Genomic DNA, 14,725 nt, shown 5'->3' with positions numbered 1-14,725 from the left:
GTGGCTGTTCTGTTCCTTGTAATCTGTGTACATACCAGGTGTTAGCTCCCAAGAACAGCAGGTAAAGTGCCTGGGAAGTGCCAGAGAGAAAGGTCTGGTGGCTCTGGAGACATCACACAGCTGCAGTGCCCTGCACTTGCTTATCAGCATATGTTCCTGCTGGGGGTGGTCAAAACTGAAGTGGGATGCTGGAGTTTCCCATAGCTCCCTGAAGTACAACCTGAGTTACAATTTTGTGGGGTTTTTTTTTTCCTTTTTCATTAATTTTTAGGTCTCAAATACAAATGCTACAATACAGAAATAGAAAAAGTGAGGGAGCCCTAAAATATGTTTGAAAATGTCAACAAGTGACATCTAAATTTCTACTCTGCACCTGTGTTCTATGTGATAATTAAGTCTCACTATTTTTAAAAAGATGGAGTAAGTAACAATTTTCCTTTCCCCTTTTCCTTTCTTCCTACGTTCCCTTTAACATTAATTTTCCGTTGCTACTTCTCCTTCCCCCAGGCTGTGCCCCGGGACTGCTACCTTTCAGGGATGCTCAGGCACAGAGGAACAGTAGCAGTGCATGAAAGGGTGTTACTGGGATGTCTTGTTGGTTAGAAGCTGTGCTGTCACAGCATTGAAACAGCCTGCGTTAGGTGCTATAAATGAAACTCCTACACCTAATTTTTATTTATGCTGATGCTTCAGTACTCTTGTTCATATCCTTGCACGGATCATTGCTGAGGAAAATGTAGCCCTTTTTTTCCCCAGTGTTTGATGGAGCCATTTGTACTCGAATTACGAAACATTATCAGTTGAGCTGTGTTGTTCTACACCTACTGTTGCATAGCTATAAATGATGCGAAAATGTACAGAAATGCAGAGAAACAGGACCCCAGAGTCATTCTGCAGCCAAGCCTAAGTGAAAAATGTGTAGGTGTCTTGGACATGGGGTCGATCAGGGATAAAATGATAGCTTGGGTTTTGCTTGCAGGTTTTTCTTTTCTGGTCAGCCTTAAGACATTTAAACACTTTTTCCTTTCATCACATTGATCATTACTTCAAATGACATAAAGTTCCACTTTGCTTTGTAAACAGAGTCTCACCGTGTAAAACGAGCAGTGATGACAAAACTGTAGGCTTTAAAGATAAGAGACAGGTTTGTTACAGAGCAGAGTAGCAAGTGGGGTTTTGTCCATTTGAAGTAAACATTGATGTTACGCATGTGCTCATCACCCACATAAACCTGGGCAGAAATAAGTCCTTACACTGCAGATCGCAGCTGTTCCTAAGTTTGTTACTTCTGAAGCACTCAGATTTGTAATGGTGTTGTGACTTCCTTGTTCTGCTATTGCTTGTGCCAAGACCTGAGTATATCATCAAATAAAGGGTGATTAGACAAAAAAAAACAACAACAAAAAAATCTCAGGAAAAAAACACAAAGTTTGCTCTATTTATTAATCTTATCAGTGATGTGGGGCAGGCTTTCATATCAAGATGCTTAACAACTTATGTTTGAAGCACCACCTTAAAATAAATGTGAATAAAAGAGAGAAACTATTAAGCCCTGGTTAGCCTGAATTTGTGTTTGGATCTGTAGATAAACTAATTGATTTTATATAGAAAACATTTATCTAGAATGTTTTTTCCCTGCTATCTGATGGGAGTGGCTGTACAATGAGAAACCAGTTCCTTGGACTGGGCTGACTGCTCCAGCTGCTAGGATACTGGAACTGAACAGAAATTGCACTCTGGATCCAAGAAATGTTCAGTTATGTTTTAGGCAGACAGATGTTGTCTTTGTGGAAGGTCTGTTGTAATTAATTTATTTATTCTACTCCATCTACCCAGAAAAAATGTCATTGATGTTCAGACAGCTCATCAACAGGAAATATGGTCAAGGAACTGGTTTTGGTTTTTTCTTGCTTTTTTCTTTCCTCACGTTACTCATATACAGGAAATGAGTGTGTCATTATTTGCACCTTTCTGTGAGGTGATGTCATGACCACTTTCACTGCTGTGGTGCTGAGGGTTTTTTATTTACAGAATTTAAATATGAAATTCTTATTAATCTTTAATCAGACTCATGTTGACCACAAGCCAAAGTCTGCTGAATGATCTTTTTTTTAATGATGTACAAGTTATACAGTGCAGTGACAGGTAGGGAAATAAAAACCCAAATTCCATTAATGACCAAGATTGGAGAATTCAATGGAGGGCCCCTGAGAGTGGGTGAAGTTCTGGCTGAGGAGCTTTATAGTGGCTTTATACTTGGATATGTCTAACCATGCTCTTGAGCTTTTTAACCAATCTGTCTGTGTTAAAATTGTTCGTACAATAGAAGCAATAGTTCCCCTGGTGCATCCTGCCCTTCAGCTCTTCTGTCAGGTAAGGAACAGGGAGGGAGTTTTCTTGGTGATGGGAGAAGGGCTTTTATCACTTGTGATTGAGGACAAACCATTCCCGCACTGTACCGAATCAGCCCTGTAGCTCTGCCTTTTCCACAAGGCAAGCTCTGATGGAGGGATGCAAAATCCTCACATTACCTTACCTACTTGTCAGTGAGCCAGAGCTCTCACGCCACAGCCCAGATTTACAGGACAGCCAGCTGAGTGCGGCAGATGAAAGGCTAGTGCCCATCTGCACAGCCGCATGTACGTGGCTAAAATAAACCCTACTCTGCTGTCATTGTCAACAAGTGTCATTTACAATTGAGGCCAAGGCAGCCAGGAAAGTGCCTTTTGCTTTTTTTTTGGAATTATGTTCTGCACCGTGATGCTGATGACTGTGCTAGAAATGTTGCTTTTTGGTTTTTTTTTTTGATTGGCCTTCTCTAGAGTTTTTTTGAGATCTTCTATTTTCCTAAAAAAAGTTTACTCTTCACAGGTGAAGCAGTGGTCTCTATCTGTTGGAGCTACTTACTAGCGGCAATCAGTCATTTAGCTCGCAGAATCAATAGTCTTTAGTAGACACTCATTAGCCACTGGGAGGCAGGTGGCAGCAGTTGTATGTATGAACTGTAACCACTTGGGTTTGTCCTTGGAGACAAACCTTGGAGGTTAAGACCAACCCCCTAAGTGGTATTTGGGGACAGGCTTTATCCAGTTCCTAAGGCTTCTTATAGTTCCTCACCTAGATAGCAAGACAATATAACTTCCTGCCACTTCCTCAGAACCCATTAAGCTCATTCTGCAGTAACGTGAATGCCAGGTAGTAGCTGTACTCTGATTAGACAAAGAAATCTGGGCTGATTTTGTTTCAATTTAAACTTTAATCATGAAACAGACCACCTTTTCTCCATTTGCTCTACAAGATGTGGGATGTTTCTTCTACTAGATAGTCCTCGCTATCAGTCAGTACCCAATTCAATCTTTTTTTGAAACCAATGCTTGATGAAGAATGCTATGTCAAGGTTGTCATTAATGCAAGAAATTGAACCGTGTATTTTAGTGTTGTGCAGTTTGAAAATTGTTGCAGTCTTCACGTTCCAGAAATATCAGCTGAATCATGGACAACTAGGATTAAACAGCTCAAGAGCTGCGTACAAAATAAACAAACAAAAGAGCTGTGTGTTTAACAGCTCACCAGCTGCCATATGCAGTAGCTGGAGATAAATGTCCTTTTCAAGCCAGAAAGCTGACAGGAGGTTGGGCAGAGACTAAGAGCAGCTAATACTGCAAAATAGCTCTTTACACCTGTTGGTACAAGCAATAAAACCATTGAGTTCCTGGTTGAGGGCTGATGAAGGAATGATCTTCTACCAGCACCAAAAGAAATGCTTATGTTCAGAAAGTTGCCTGTCTGCACTCATTCCTTATTTCACCCTAGGTAACACACCTTTTCTTTGCATTTCTTATGTTCTACAGTTACCATAAAAGGAAAAAAGTTGATTATAAAAACTTTGGGCCTTAATGGGAATTAACATCAACAATGCCCTCTTCCAGGATGGACAAACAGTTCCATCTCTGCTCTGCAGGTATGTAGTATACCAAAATACAAAATCCTGGATCTTTATAGCAGAACCACAACTACACTAGCAATGAATTTATTTATTATAAATAATAAACAATAAATATTTCATAACTTACTCTTACAGCTTTCTAAAAATATACATAAAATTTTAATATTCTCAAAAGTTAGTGGAGTTATACAATTATAGCAAAATATACAAAATTGTTTTGCTAACTACTTTACCCTTTAGAGTCTACATCAATACAGAGACTAATTAATGTCCAATTAACTATCTTGCTAGAGAGGTTTTAGCAGTATTTGAACAGAAATAAAATGAAAATAAAACAAATAATTTACTATTATTTAACAAATGGCAGTTCTCCCTAGAACTAGCTCTATCCCTATATAACAGCTAAGTTTTGGCTACTACTATGAATAGTCATGAGAGATCTGAAGGGCCTCTGCAAAGCTTTTCTCGAGATCATCAAGTTCCTTGTTGGCTTCCAAACCACTGTCACAAGTGATCAAGTCTAAAGTTGCCTCACATGAGGGTGAAGCATCTGGGTCTTCTTCAGATTTCACACAAGAATCAGACTCTGTCCCAGCATCCATCATTTCAGCAACGTCTTCCGAAAAGTCATCCTTGCTCTGTGTCTCCTTTGAACCTTCCCTGCATACTGGTGATTCACACTTGTTTGGTTCCTTTAATAAGTCCATGGTCCTAAAGAATTCTTCACTTTTTGTAGCTTTTCTTTGCTGCTGACTTGTATTGATAAACTCGAGCTCTTCCATTGTATTAAACTCTTGCAGATCCAGCGAGTCAAAGGCTTCCCAGCCTGCAGGGATTTGCTCTGCACCGCTGCCCGGGCTGCAGCCGAGGTCTGCTTTCAGTACATCCAAAAAGTGACGCATTTTGCTCTAGGGGGTGAAGGAAGAAAGGGGTGACACTTCACCAGCCCCACGGCACCTATCTGCCCAGAACTCAGGGCTTAATTCTGACATAGGGAAATGGAGGCTGCTTGCAATCAAGTGACTAAATTATACATCGTGTCACCAAACTGAGTTGACTACTGTCCCTTTTTTGTGACTGTGCCTGTGACTCCTGATCTACGGTTATCCATGAGTCTGCAAATCTCATTTATGGAGAGAGATGAGCATTCCGGTTACCTTTACCCACAAACATACCAGTGTGTTTCCACTGTACTTTGGAAACATCACCAAAGTCATGTGCAGAAAGGGAGAAGCACCTACCTCATCCAAACGGCTCTTATTTTCTTGTATATGACACTCAAACAGTTGTTCCAGAACTCTACAAATGAACAATTAAATGATTTCACAGGAAGAAAAGCAACTTCTAACAGATCTACATAAATTAATGATCTTGCTTGTTCATTTTCATTTCTTAGCTGAATGGGACTACTTAGATTGTTTCAATTATGCTCTGTCACAAAGAGGGCTGCCCAGAGCCAGTATCCCACCGGACACTTGCTCAGCAGGCAGACCCAGCTTTGAGCAGCAGACAGTAACCAGGACAGGATTTGTAGCACAACTCTGGGTGTGTTTGGTCTGTTGGGTCTATGCGGTGGGAGAAACCAACAATCCAGGGGTCTACTGGTGTGCGGAAGTATCCAAAATCTCTTAGGTGCACCATAGTGGCTGATGTACGCATGTGTAAAGGGAAGGAATAAAACCTAAGTTCATTAAAAAATCCAGAGAAAAGTCCCCAGTCCTAAGAGTTCTATTCCATTGCTTAAGCAGGTAGAGAAAAAACTTCAGCACAGAGGAAGTGTTCTGTGACCACTGCGGTACACAGTCACTGGAACAGATTTCCAGAAGGGCAAGTGAATTTGATCTAGCATACATAAGAAATTATTAAAAAAAAAAAATAGTGCAAGAAGGGTTTGGAGGGAAGACAACATTACTGTAAAAGGAACCAGAGGGAGTCTACTCTTGAAACTTCTCAAAGATTAATTTTTTGATTTAGTGTATTTAGCATTCTCATTGATAGCCTTGACAGGAAAACAAAAATGAGAGTGCACAGAACAGAAAAACAGCTGGGAACATTATCAACACAGAGGAAGATCAGAATATTATGCTGGAATTAGACTGCCTTGAAAATGGAGTTAAAAAAATGTGTTAAAATTTTATATCAGAAATACTGCAGGGCTTTTTGCTATAAAGTGGGAGTTCTTTATCAGAAAGAACTGGTACAGAAAAGAATTTGGGAGTATAACTCAAAGACATGAATTGTATCATAACTTATTGTTTAATTATTGAAAAAAAATCTGACTTAGAAACTGGTGAACCCTTATCTGAAACAGTATGTAATACTAACAACCGATGTTGAAGATTGAATTCATACTGGAATAGGAGCAAGGACAGAAGGGACATGGAGAATGTGTTGTATGAAAGATTAGGAACTTGGTTTATTTAGCAAAAGAGACATTGCAGAGTAAAATGATTTTTTCTTAGCGTTACTGCACCTAGGGTTCCATGTCAGTTTCTAACAGAGGCTTTATCTCAGGGTACACAGCAGCAGATGAAAGTAGATGACCCACAGGTCTTTCCTAGTTCCCTTTTCTTACATAAAACAAAACAAAAAAAGAAACAAAACAAAAGCAAGGGGTAACTGTGTATCTATATATTCTTAAAGGCAAAGCAATGGTTACTAAACACTGCTTCCCTTTCTTACAGAGTCCATGTGTTTCTGATGCAGCATTACAAATTTGAAAACAACCACAACCTACCTGTTAGAAAATAGCCCAAGGCTAAGAATTTCATTTGTTACATCTTCAATGAAAGCTAAATATAAAAGCTCCTCTTCTCTGCAGGGAGAGTAGAAAACCCAGCGTTAAATGTGTTAAAATAGACACACATATTACACAATGCAGTAGGTCCAATCACCTTTATGGGAAATGCCATTAAGAAGATTGTATAGTTCTTGGCACCAGCTGCTATTTTTCAAAAAGGTAATTCTATCAGGACAAACTGAGCCTTTCATTCAATTTGAATAATAATAAAAACTCCTGTACAATGTCAGACTGTTAGAAAGGTTGCTATGGTGCTCCATGTTTATGCTAACTTTCTGTTGTGGTATACATTAGCACAGAGGTCCTGAGTGAGGAAATCAGCAAATCTTGGAAAGCGTTCAGAACCTGCTTTGCACTCAAAAAGGGTGCTGAATGGGAAGTGTAAAATTGCAGTTTGATGCTCTGAGTAAAGGTTTCCAAAGGAGCTTCCAGAGAATCTGACTGCAGCTGAAAATCGCTAGTCCTCAATGGAAGCTTAGAAAAACATAAGTGCTTATTTGACAGCCTCCGTTCCTTTCAAACAGCAACTCTTTGATCTACAAAATCCTTGTTAGTGAGAGATACGGCTTTCACCTCTTTGATCAAATTTCTCTCTATTTTAATACCTCTTAAAGCCTTGTTGATGTCAACTGCTCTAAATGGGAGACTCCTCAAAAGTTTGGAGTTCCGTTTGAAAAACATCAAGAACAAAAGCTCCAAAAGAAAAGGTTTCACTGCTCTTTCTCTTTCATAGCCTCTTTCTAAATATCTCAAAGCATCCAATTAAGCTCTATCGAATCATCCTCCAGTCTTAATAAACAGGAAATAAAAAATGGCATCCATCTTGCATGACTTTAATTATGTAAAATTTGTCATCCAGCCTGAAGATTGTAATTTTGGTTCCCTCTATAGTCAAGAAAGATATCTATAGTTTATCTTTGACACCTATCTAACATCCTTAAAGAAGGATGTCATACGCCTATATTACATCCAAGAAGCCTGTCCTACAGCACAAAGAATTAAGTGACTTTCCCAAGGTCACACAATAAAGCACTGGCAGTGTTTCTGAATATAACTCAAACCTCTTCTAATTCTCATCAAACTTCAGAGCAGAAAAGTGTCAAGAATGCCCTTCCCCTGGATATTTTATCTTGCCAACATTTGCTTCAGAGATTGTAGACCAAAAAAGATCTGGAAATGTTTAAAGTATTGCCACTGGACAAGAAGAGAAGTCTATCTTTCTTCCAAAGTTATAATAAATTTTCTTCATTTTGAGATGAACATGGAAATTTTTAAGTATTATATAACAAATCAGAGTCATGTCAATTCTACTGTAAATTGTGAACAACGTTTTATTCAGTCCTCAATTACTGTTTCAACTTCATCGGTTCTGAGGAAGAGTTTCTAGTTTAATGTCGCAAACTAGCAGAGAAGTGGTTTAAGCTTACTCACTCATCCTCGATAGTCCTCCTCACTGAAGACTGCTGAGAACACAACGATGTCTCTCTAATCAGAAAATCAAAGGGTAAGAAAGAGAGCAACATTCTAAAAACCCTTTATACTACCTTGCATCTTGCTTTCTTCTGGAGCCATGCCGCGCCATTATCCCACTTCCTCTTGGAAGAAACTCCACCAGAACGCCCCCAAACCCTGCTCCAATAGCAAAACTGCTTACACTGATGCCTGAAAGACTATGGTTCAAGAGTATTATAACACCTCACTAGATGCACTGCTCTAATACCTCAAAAGACCTCAGTGTTACTTCAGATGCTACACAGACCTCCTCACTATCCATAAGAGTGCTTTTTTCACTCAGAATACAACTTTTTCCTCAGGTAGAAATGCCTTTGTATAAAAAGGCCAGAGAGCAAATCAGGAGTGAGACATAATACTTAGGTCAGCAATGAGGAGAACTGTCTGGGAGCCCTGGGTTCTGGCCTGATTTCCAACACTGTTCTTGTAATGTAGAAAATACTCTGTATCTCAGTGCTACGTTTTCAGAAAAAGTTGTGGGAAATGCCTCTGGTCTGCCATTCTTGCAGATCATAGGTTGAAAACGCTGGATGTCTGGAGACCCTTTTTCCTGAAAGGAAATATCAGTTGGAATACCAATCCAGTATTTAGTTGTAGTACCATATAGTCTGTAAGCTCAGATGTACGCTCGGATGTACAGTATTAACATGTCATCACTCTCACTCCTTTCAAAAACACTCATATATTTCAGAGCTCTCCTTCTTAATCGGCTTCCCAGTGGAACTTTATCATAAGAAGATAATGAATTTTGAGTTGGGAAAGGCCATTGATCTAAAACACTCAACCAAACAAAAGTCCTGTAAGAGACTTATAAAGAGAAATGATAATGAAGGCTTATGGCCTAAGAAGCAGCCGTACAGAAAGCAAGACGGAACGCTTCAAATATTCCTTCCTGCTGTAAATCAGGCACCTTAGGAAGGAGTATGGAGAAGTAGCTATTCCTCTCTCGGGTTCCTCCATGGTGTATCTTCTATCTTCAACCTACAACACAGAGGTAAAATCTTAATTACCAGTGCAAACAGATAGCAAATTTTACCATTAAAATGAACCTAATTAGCTATCTGTGATTAAGTAGCCTTGCAAATTTTATGTCTTTTCTGAGAAACTTTGGGTAAACTGAGACATAGGGCAGCAAAGGGATATCCAAAATTTTAATCTGATTGCACAAAACTGATGGAAGATAAAGTTGCTGACTACCTGCATTTTCATAGAATAGTTTGGGTTGGAAGGGACCTCAAAGATCACCTAGTTCCAACCCCCCTGCCATGGGCAGGGACACCCTCCATTACACCACGTTGCTCAAAGCCTCATCCAGCCTGGCCCTGAACACTTCCAGGGATGGGGCATCCACAACTCCTCTGGGCAACCTGTTCCACTGCCTCATCACCCTCTGAGTGAAAATTGTCTTCCTTATATCTAATCTAAATCTGCCCTCTTTCAGTTTAAAGCCATTACCCCTTGTCTTATCACAACACACCCTTGTAAAAAGCCCCTCTCCAGCTTTCCTGTAGGCCCCCATCAGGTACTGCTGCTGCAGAAGACTGCTATAAGATCTCCCCGGAGCCTTCTCTTCTCCAGGCTGAACAGCTCCAACTCTCTCAGCCTGTAAGTCATAGTACTCTGAAAGGGCTACTATAAAGCTACATCACTTACTGTTGTCACTTCTACAACAGCCAAAGAAAAAGTCAGATATGACAGTTTTGAAATGAAATCAGAAGTTCTTCATGGACCTGGAGTGAAGCCTTGTGAATAATCATTTAACCTTTTCTTAATGAAGTCAGCTGCAGATCAGTTCAGGTGATGTCTCTTCTATTTTCAGTAAAGCTATAAATACATAATGTCTCTTGCTCCTCTCCTCCAATGAATGAAGCATAATTATTTGCCTTATTAAGCTAGAGTCATGAAGACTCTGACCCTGTAGCCTTTGTTCACGAAGAAAGTCCACAGTTATTCAGGTACTTCTCCTTATTATAAGGACTTGTCTGTACAGTGGCTACAAGGTAAGGCGCAAAGCAAGAACCTAACTTCTGATCAAGCTATTCCATGACAAAATAACTTCCGATTTGAAGTCTTAAGAAATATTTCAGGTCTTTTGTCTGCTTTCCTCTGCTTCCCAGATATGCTGGTATTTCACTTCATCTTCAAAATGTAATAATCTTAAATGATCACACACTAAGGCAATTTCTGAAAGGCCAAATAACTGAAAAACTAAGTTCCACTGTCACAAACACAATTTAGCAATTAAAATCAAGACGATGGATGTAAACATGTCTGTGACTGAAGTAGTGTGATTTTTCATTAAAGCATTTCAGATACATTCAGCAAGACAGAAAGCAAATAGTATCAAGGAAAACTTCACCACCCGCTGGTGTGGGTGCTTCCTCAGAGGAAGGGACTCTGTGGTTCCAATTCTTCTGTTCAGGGCTTTTTGGAATATGTTATCCAATGTAAAAATAAAGGGGGGGGGGGGGGGGGGGGGCGGGGGGAAATCACCAAAAAGAGGTACCTTCTTCTGCTGAAAAATAATGTACCAATTATCTATGTCCTTAACAGATATTTAATCAATACTGCACTTGTAAAAACTGCTGAAAAAAACACTTTAAAATTTTGTTAATACCCTAGGATCTCTTCCCATGCCTCAATATTTCTTCTTGTTTTCATCCATTCTTCTGAAACTCTTTCTTCTACAGAACTAATTAATCGCATGACAATAAAGAAAATGAAACTTCATCCAGTTGTATACTGCTGTGGCAGAGATGAAGTATATACTCCAAAATGATGGTGAAGGGTGTGGTAAGAGTACCCAGATGATTGATAGATGATGATTGCATTACCTTCAATGTGACCTGCTGTCGTTCAGTCATAACTTTTCTCTCAGATGCTCTGTCTGCAGATGGAAAGCTACAAAATTTAGAGCTGTATTAGATTTCTAAGAAGGCTACTTCCAAAATATGCAGAATGACAATACCAGTGCCACTGTGAAAACTTCCCATCAATCTGAATGAGACCTAGCACTAAAACATGTCAGACAGTTTAGAAAATTTGTCAGACTTCCATTCACATAATAAAACTAAGTTATAGTTCATTTTGAAGGATGACAACAGTCATATGTAGCTGATCCAAATCCATTATTTGGCTGCATATTTACAGAGGATAGCTAAATGATCCAAAATCATTGTTGATTTTGCAGAATTGAGAATGGAGATGATCCTATACATTAAAAGTGCACCAGGAAAATATGTGACCCATAGCCAGAAAATCAACATGGAGCCAAAGTTATCTTAATTCCAGTCTTATGAAATTCCTACTTTGTTCTAGGACAAAAACAGAGTTAGACATGCAGGCAATGGAGACATAAAAGAGAAAAGATTTCTCTTTACGAGGTAGTATCAGTAAAACCAAAACTAAATCAAAACTATTTAATTTCCTAAGAAAGAGTTCAATGCAAGATAAGGACATTAATTTTGTATAAAATATTCCATATAGGATAAATCTGAAGGCATTTAAATTGAATTGGTAAAAAGAGAACGAAGAGCTGCATTCAAGAGTTAACAAAAGAGGATCTTTGCATGACATATTAATTAACAAATTGGAAAGTATGACATTACAGGGGCAACAGTGGGGAGCTACTTGCATGCTTACAGTGGTTAATTCTTTAGAAGACAGAAAGCACAACTACAGTCAGAGAGAGCAAAGAAAACAGAGGGGGGAATGACTATCCCCAGCAGATGGTAGATCCCACCATTGGGATTTAGTGGCGCTTTGTATCCAACTTTTTCAGATGAAACTAGTCACTCCAGAGAGAAAAAAACAAAACACGTCAGTGAAAAAAGGAAAATCACATTCTGCTCTAGCTTTTGCTAAGGAATATTTAGAATAATTTCAGAATAATTATTGTGGTTTTATGCAAATGTAAAGGAAAGCAAAACATGTTGCTTTTACCAAGATATTGTTATGATAACATCTAAATTCCACAGTTTCAAGACAAAGTTTTAATCTCTGTACCTGATCACATCAGTCTGTGTTTGAGCTTCCACATGCCGCTTGCAGTGATTTTTCCTTTTCCTTCGAGCAGGAGTATAATACCTGTACTCTGACAGGAAAGATTTAGCATCTGATATTAAGGTGCGTGGAATAAAAGGTTTTCGGCTATCAGTAAAGAATTCAGAGTGCCTGTCTAGAAGATCCCCACTGCATAGTTTGGAGTTGCGTCCTTGATGCCTCTGGGAATGACTGATGCTCACAAAACTATCAGTGGAGCAACTGCATGAAAGTCCAGAGCGTTTTCTTGGTGTACTTGATGTACTGACACTTGAGTTTGAGTTAGATGCATTAGACGTATTCCGAGAACCTTTTCTGGCATATTTTACTGGTCTGGAGTGAACCAAGCCATGCTCGCCGTAAGGAGACAACGCTCTTGACAGGTACTGTGCCTGCCGGGCACAGGGGAAGAGACAGTCTTTGTCTTCTGCTTCTAAGAAATGCTAGAAAAATTAAAACAAGATTTTATTGCTTTGCAAGGTACCAGCTTTGCTCAAGTTGGCACTCCCAGCTAGTATTGTTACCAACTTGGAGGTATTTTCTACGTAAAAACTTTTTCAATTTTTCTAAAATCAAACTCGTTTCAGAACAGCCCCAGTCCTAACAGATTTTAAAACCTAGCAATTGGAAATAACAGAATAAGAAGAAAATGGTTGCTTCAGATGCAAAACATTGGTGCTTTGTTACAGAATATTGATGGCTACATCAAACCAAGAGTTTCAATCATTTTAGTCCACAGGCTCAATACATTTTTAAAAGTCAAGGAATCATTGCATTGAGGCAAATCATTTCATCTGGGTATGGTCTGTTCATACCACCCAGGCAAGGTAAGCTAGACATTATCCATAATTATCCTACTGACTAGCTCATAGTATGTGTTCTCTTCAAGTGTGGAGTTGTTGCCTCTCTCTCCAAATCCTATTAGCTTCAAAGTCTATCACACACCGGCTATAAGATGTGTATTCTGTAAGGAGCACTGCTGACTGATTCAATTTAGACCAACATGGAATATACTGTAATGCGATTCAAGACACAGAACAAGAAAACTATAACTAACTGTTTATTCCCCGTGTGACCATTTTCCTCCTCTAGATGGGAGACGCACATCTTTGGTAGGGCTGTACAAACACAGGATGTGACCTTGTGTAATGGCATCCTGCTCCAACAATCATAATGTCCTCCAGCAGACACAGTCGAGTTTCTATCCTGTTCTCCTTTGGGTTTCTCAACCCAGCAGGTACATAGGCAGATGTGAAACTTTCCGACACTAGAGCGAGCCAACAGTGCCAGCAGTTACTGACTACAGTTAAACAGGAAAGATAACAACATGCTGAGTTATACTTGATTTCAGGTGATGGTAGAGAAATGGTATTACTGCTCCTGCTTCTTAACTGTTCAATGCATTAGAATTTAAAAATGTATTTCAACTCTCAGAAGCGAAGTCACAGTCAATGTTACTTTAAAAGGATACAGTTAAAAAGCTACTAGGTAGACAAAAAACTAAAAGAGACAAATGAGCAGTATGTGGTAGCATGGCTAAGGTAAGATGTAGGCAGTGTGTGGTTTCGATTAACATTTTGGTCAGCTAACTCACTCCTCACCAAAAGAAGCAAAATACAAACTTATTTTATATGCAGGCTGAAGTCCAGGTGTGTCAACTTTAGTTAGCAAGAACACTTAATTGCAGTTTTCAGTAACCATCTATTTGGTATAGGATCTATCCAAACAAACCTCACCCATGTGGAGGACAATCAAAACAAAATGGGAAACCTCAGAGCAAAAGCTCATCTATGTGTCTCTTTCTTTTCTCTTTGTCCTAGTTTTAGCTGGGATCGGGTTAGCTCTTCTTTTTAGCAGCTAGAAGAGCTCCGTGTTTTGGTTTTACTCAGAGGCTCGCTCTGAGAAGAATGCTGATAGCAAGTTGATGTTTGAGACTCCAAGGACTTTTCAGTGTGCCGGAGTGCAGAAACACGGCGGGATAAGAGGGGAGCATAGCTGGGACAAGGGGGACACGATCCCCCTTGTGATTTGCGGTGGAACTTAAGATTGAGGGACAAACTGGCCAATTAGTATTCCATATCACGCAGCGTCATGCCCAGTATAAAAGTGAGGGTCAGCCGGGAAGAAGGGCTTTTGCGCTTTGGCTCTTTCGCCGCTTTTGCTCTTTTGCGCTTGCTGCGCTTTTGCTCTATTGCTTTTTCTTTCTTTTCCTCTCTCTCCCAGTACTCCCACTCTCGGAGTACTATCTCTCTCTCTCTCTGCCCCTCTCTATTTCGGGGCCTCGCGTTCGTCCGGGATTGCAGCTTCGGGACGAGACGGGCTTCGCATACGAGGGGGTGGTGAGCACCTACACTGTGTATTAAACCACCTGTATTAAATTGTTCTTATCTCAACCCACGGGTTTCCCGTTTATCCTTTAATTCTCT

General features: G+C 39.7%; 1 protein-coding gene across 1 annotated transcript in view; it reads right to left on the bottom strand.

Annotated features, from left to right (window-relative positions):
• Positions 1-4,365: 4,365 nt before the first annotated feature.
• The window catches only part of SPATA7 (spermatogenesis associated 7), a 45,720-nt gene continuing 35,360 nt past the window's right edge, over positions 4,366-14,725 (bottom strand). The window contains exons 6-12 of the mRNA XM_086613622.1: positions 12,264-12,742; positions 11,093-11,159; positions 9,169-9,239; positions 8,178-8,231; positions 6,684-6,761; positions 5,188-5,245; positions 4,366-4,854 (exon numbers count right to left, since the gene is read on the bottom strand). Coding sequence (XP_086469748.1) covers positions 4,366-4,854; positions 5,188-5,245; positions 6,684-6,761; positions 8,178-8,231; positions 9,169-9,239; positions 11,093-11,159; positions 12,264-12,742 — 1,296 coding nt within the window. The remainder of the gene's footprint in view (positions 4,855-5,187; positions 5,246-6,683; positions 6,762-8,177; positions 8,232-9,168; positions 9,240-11,092; positions 11,160-12,263; positions 12,743-14,725) is intronic.

The sequence above is a fragment of the Tauraco erythrolophus genome, chromosome 6 (genome assembly GCF_009769465.1).
Source record: "Tauraco erythrolophus isolate bTauEry1 chromosome 6, bTauEry1.pri, whole genome shotgun sequence".
NCBI lineage: Eukaryota > Metazoa > Chordata > Aves > Musophagiformes > Musophagidae > Tauraco > Tauraco erythrolophus.
Note: the sequence above shows the minus strand (reverse complement) of the source record. Positions and strands in the feature narration are given on the sequence as shown.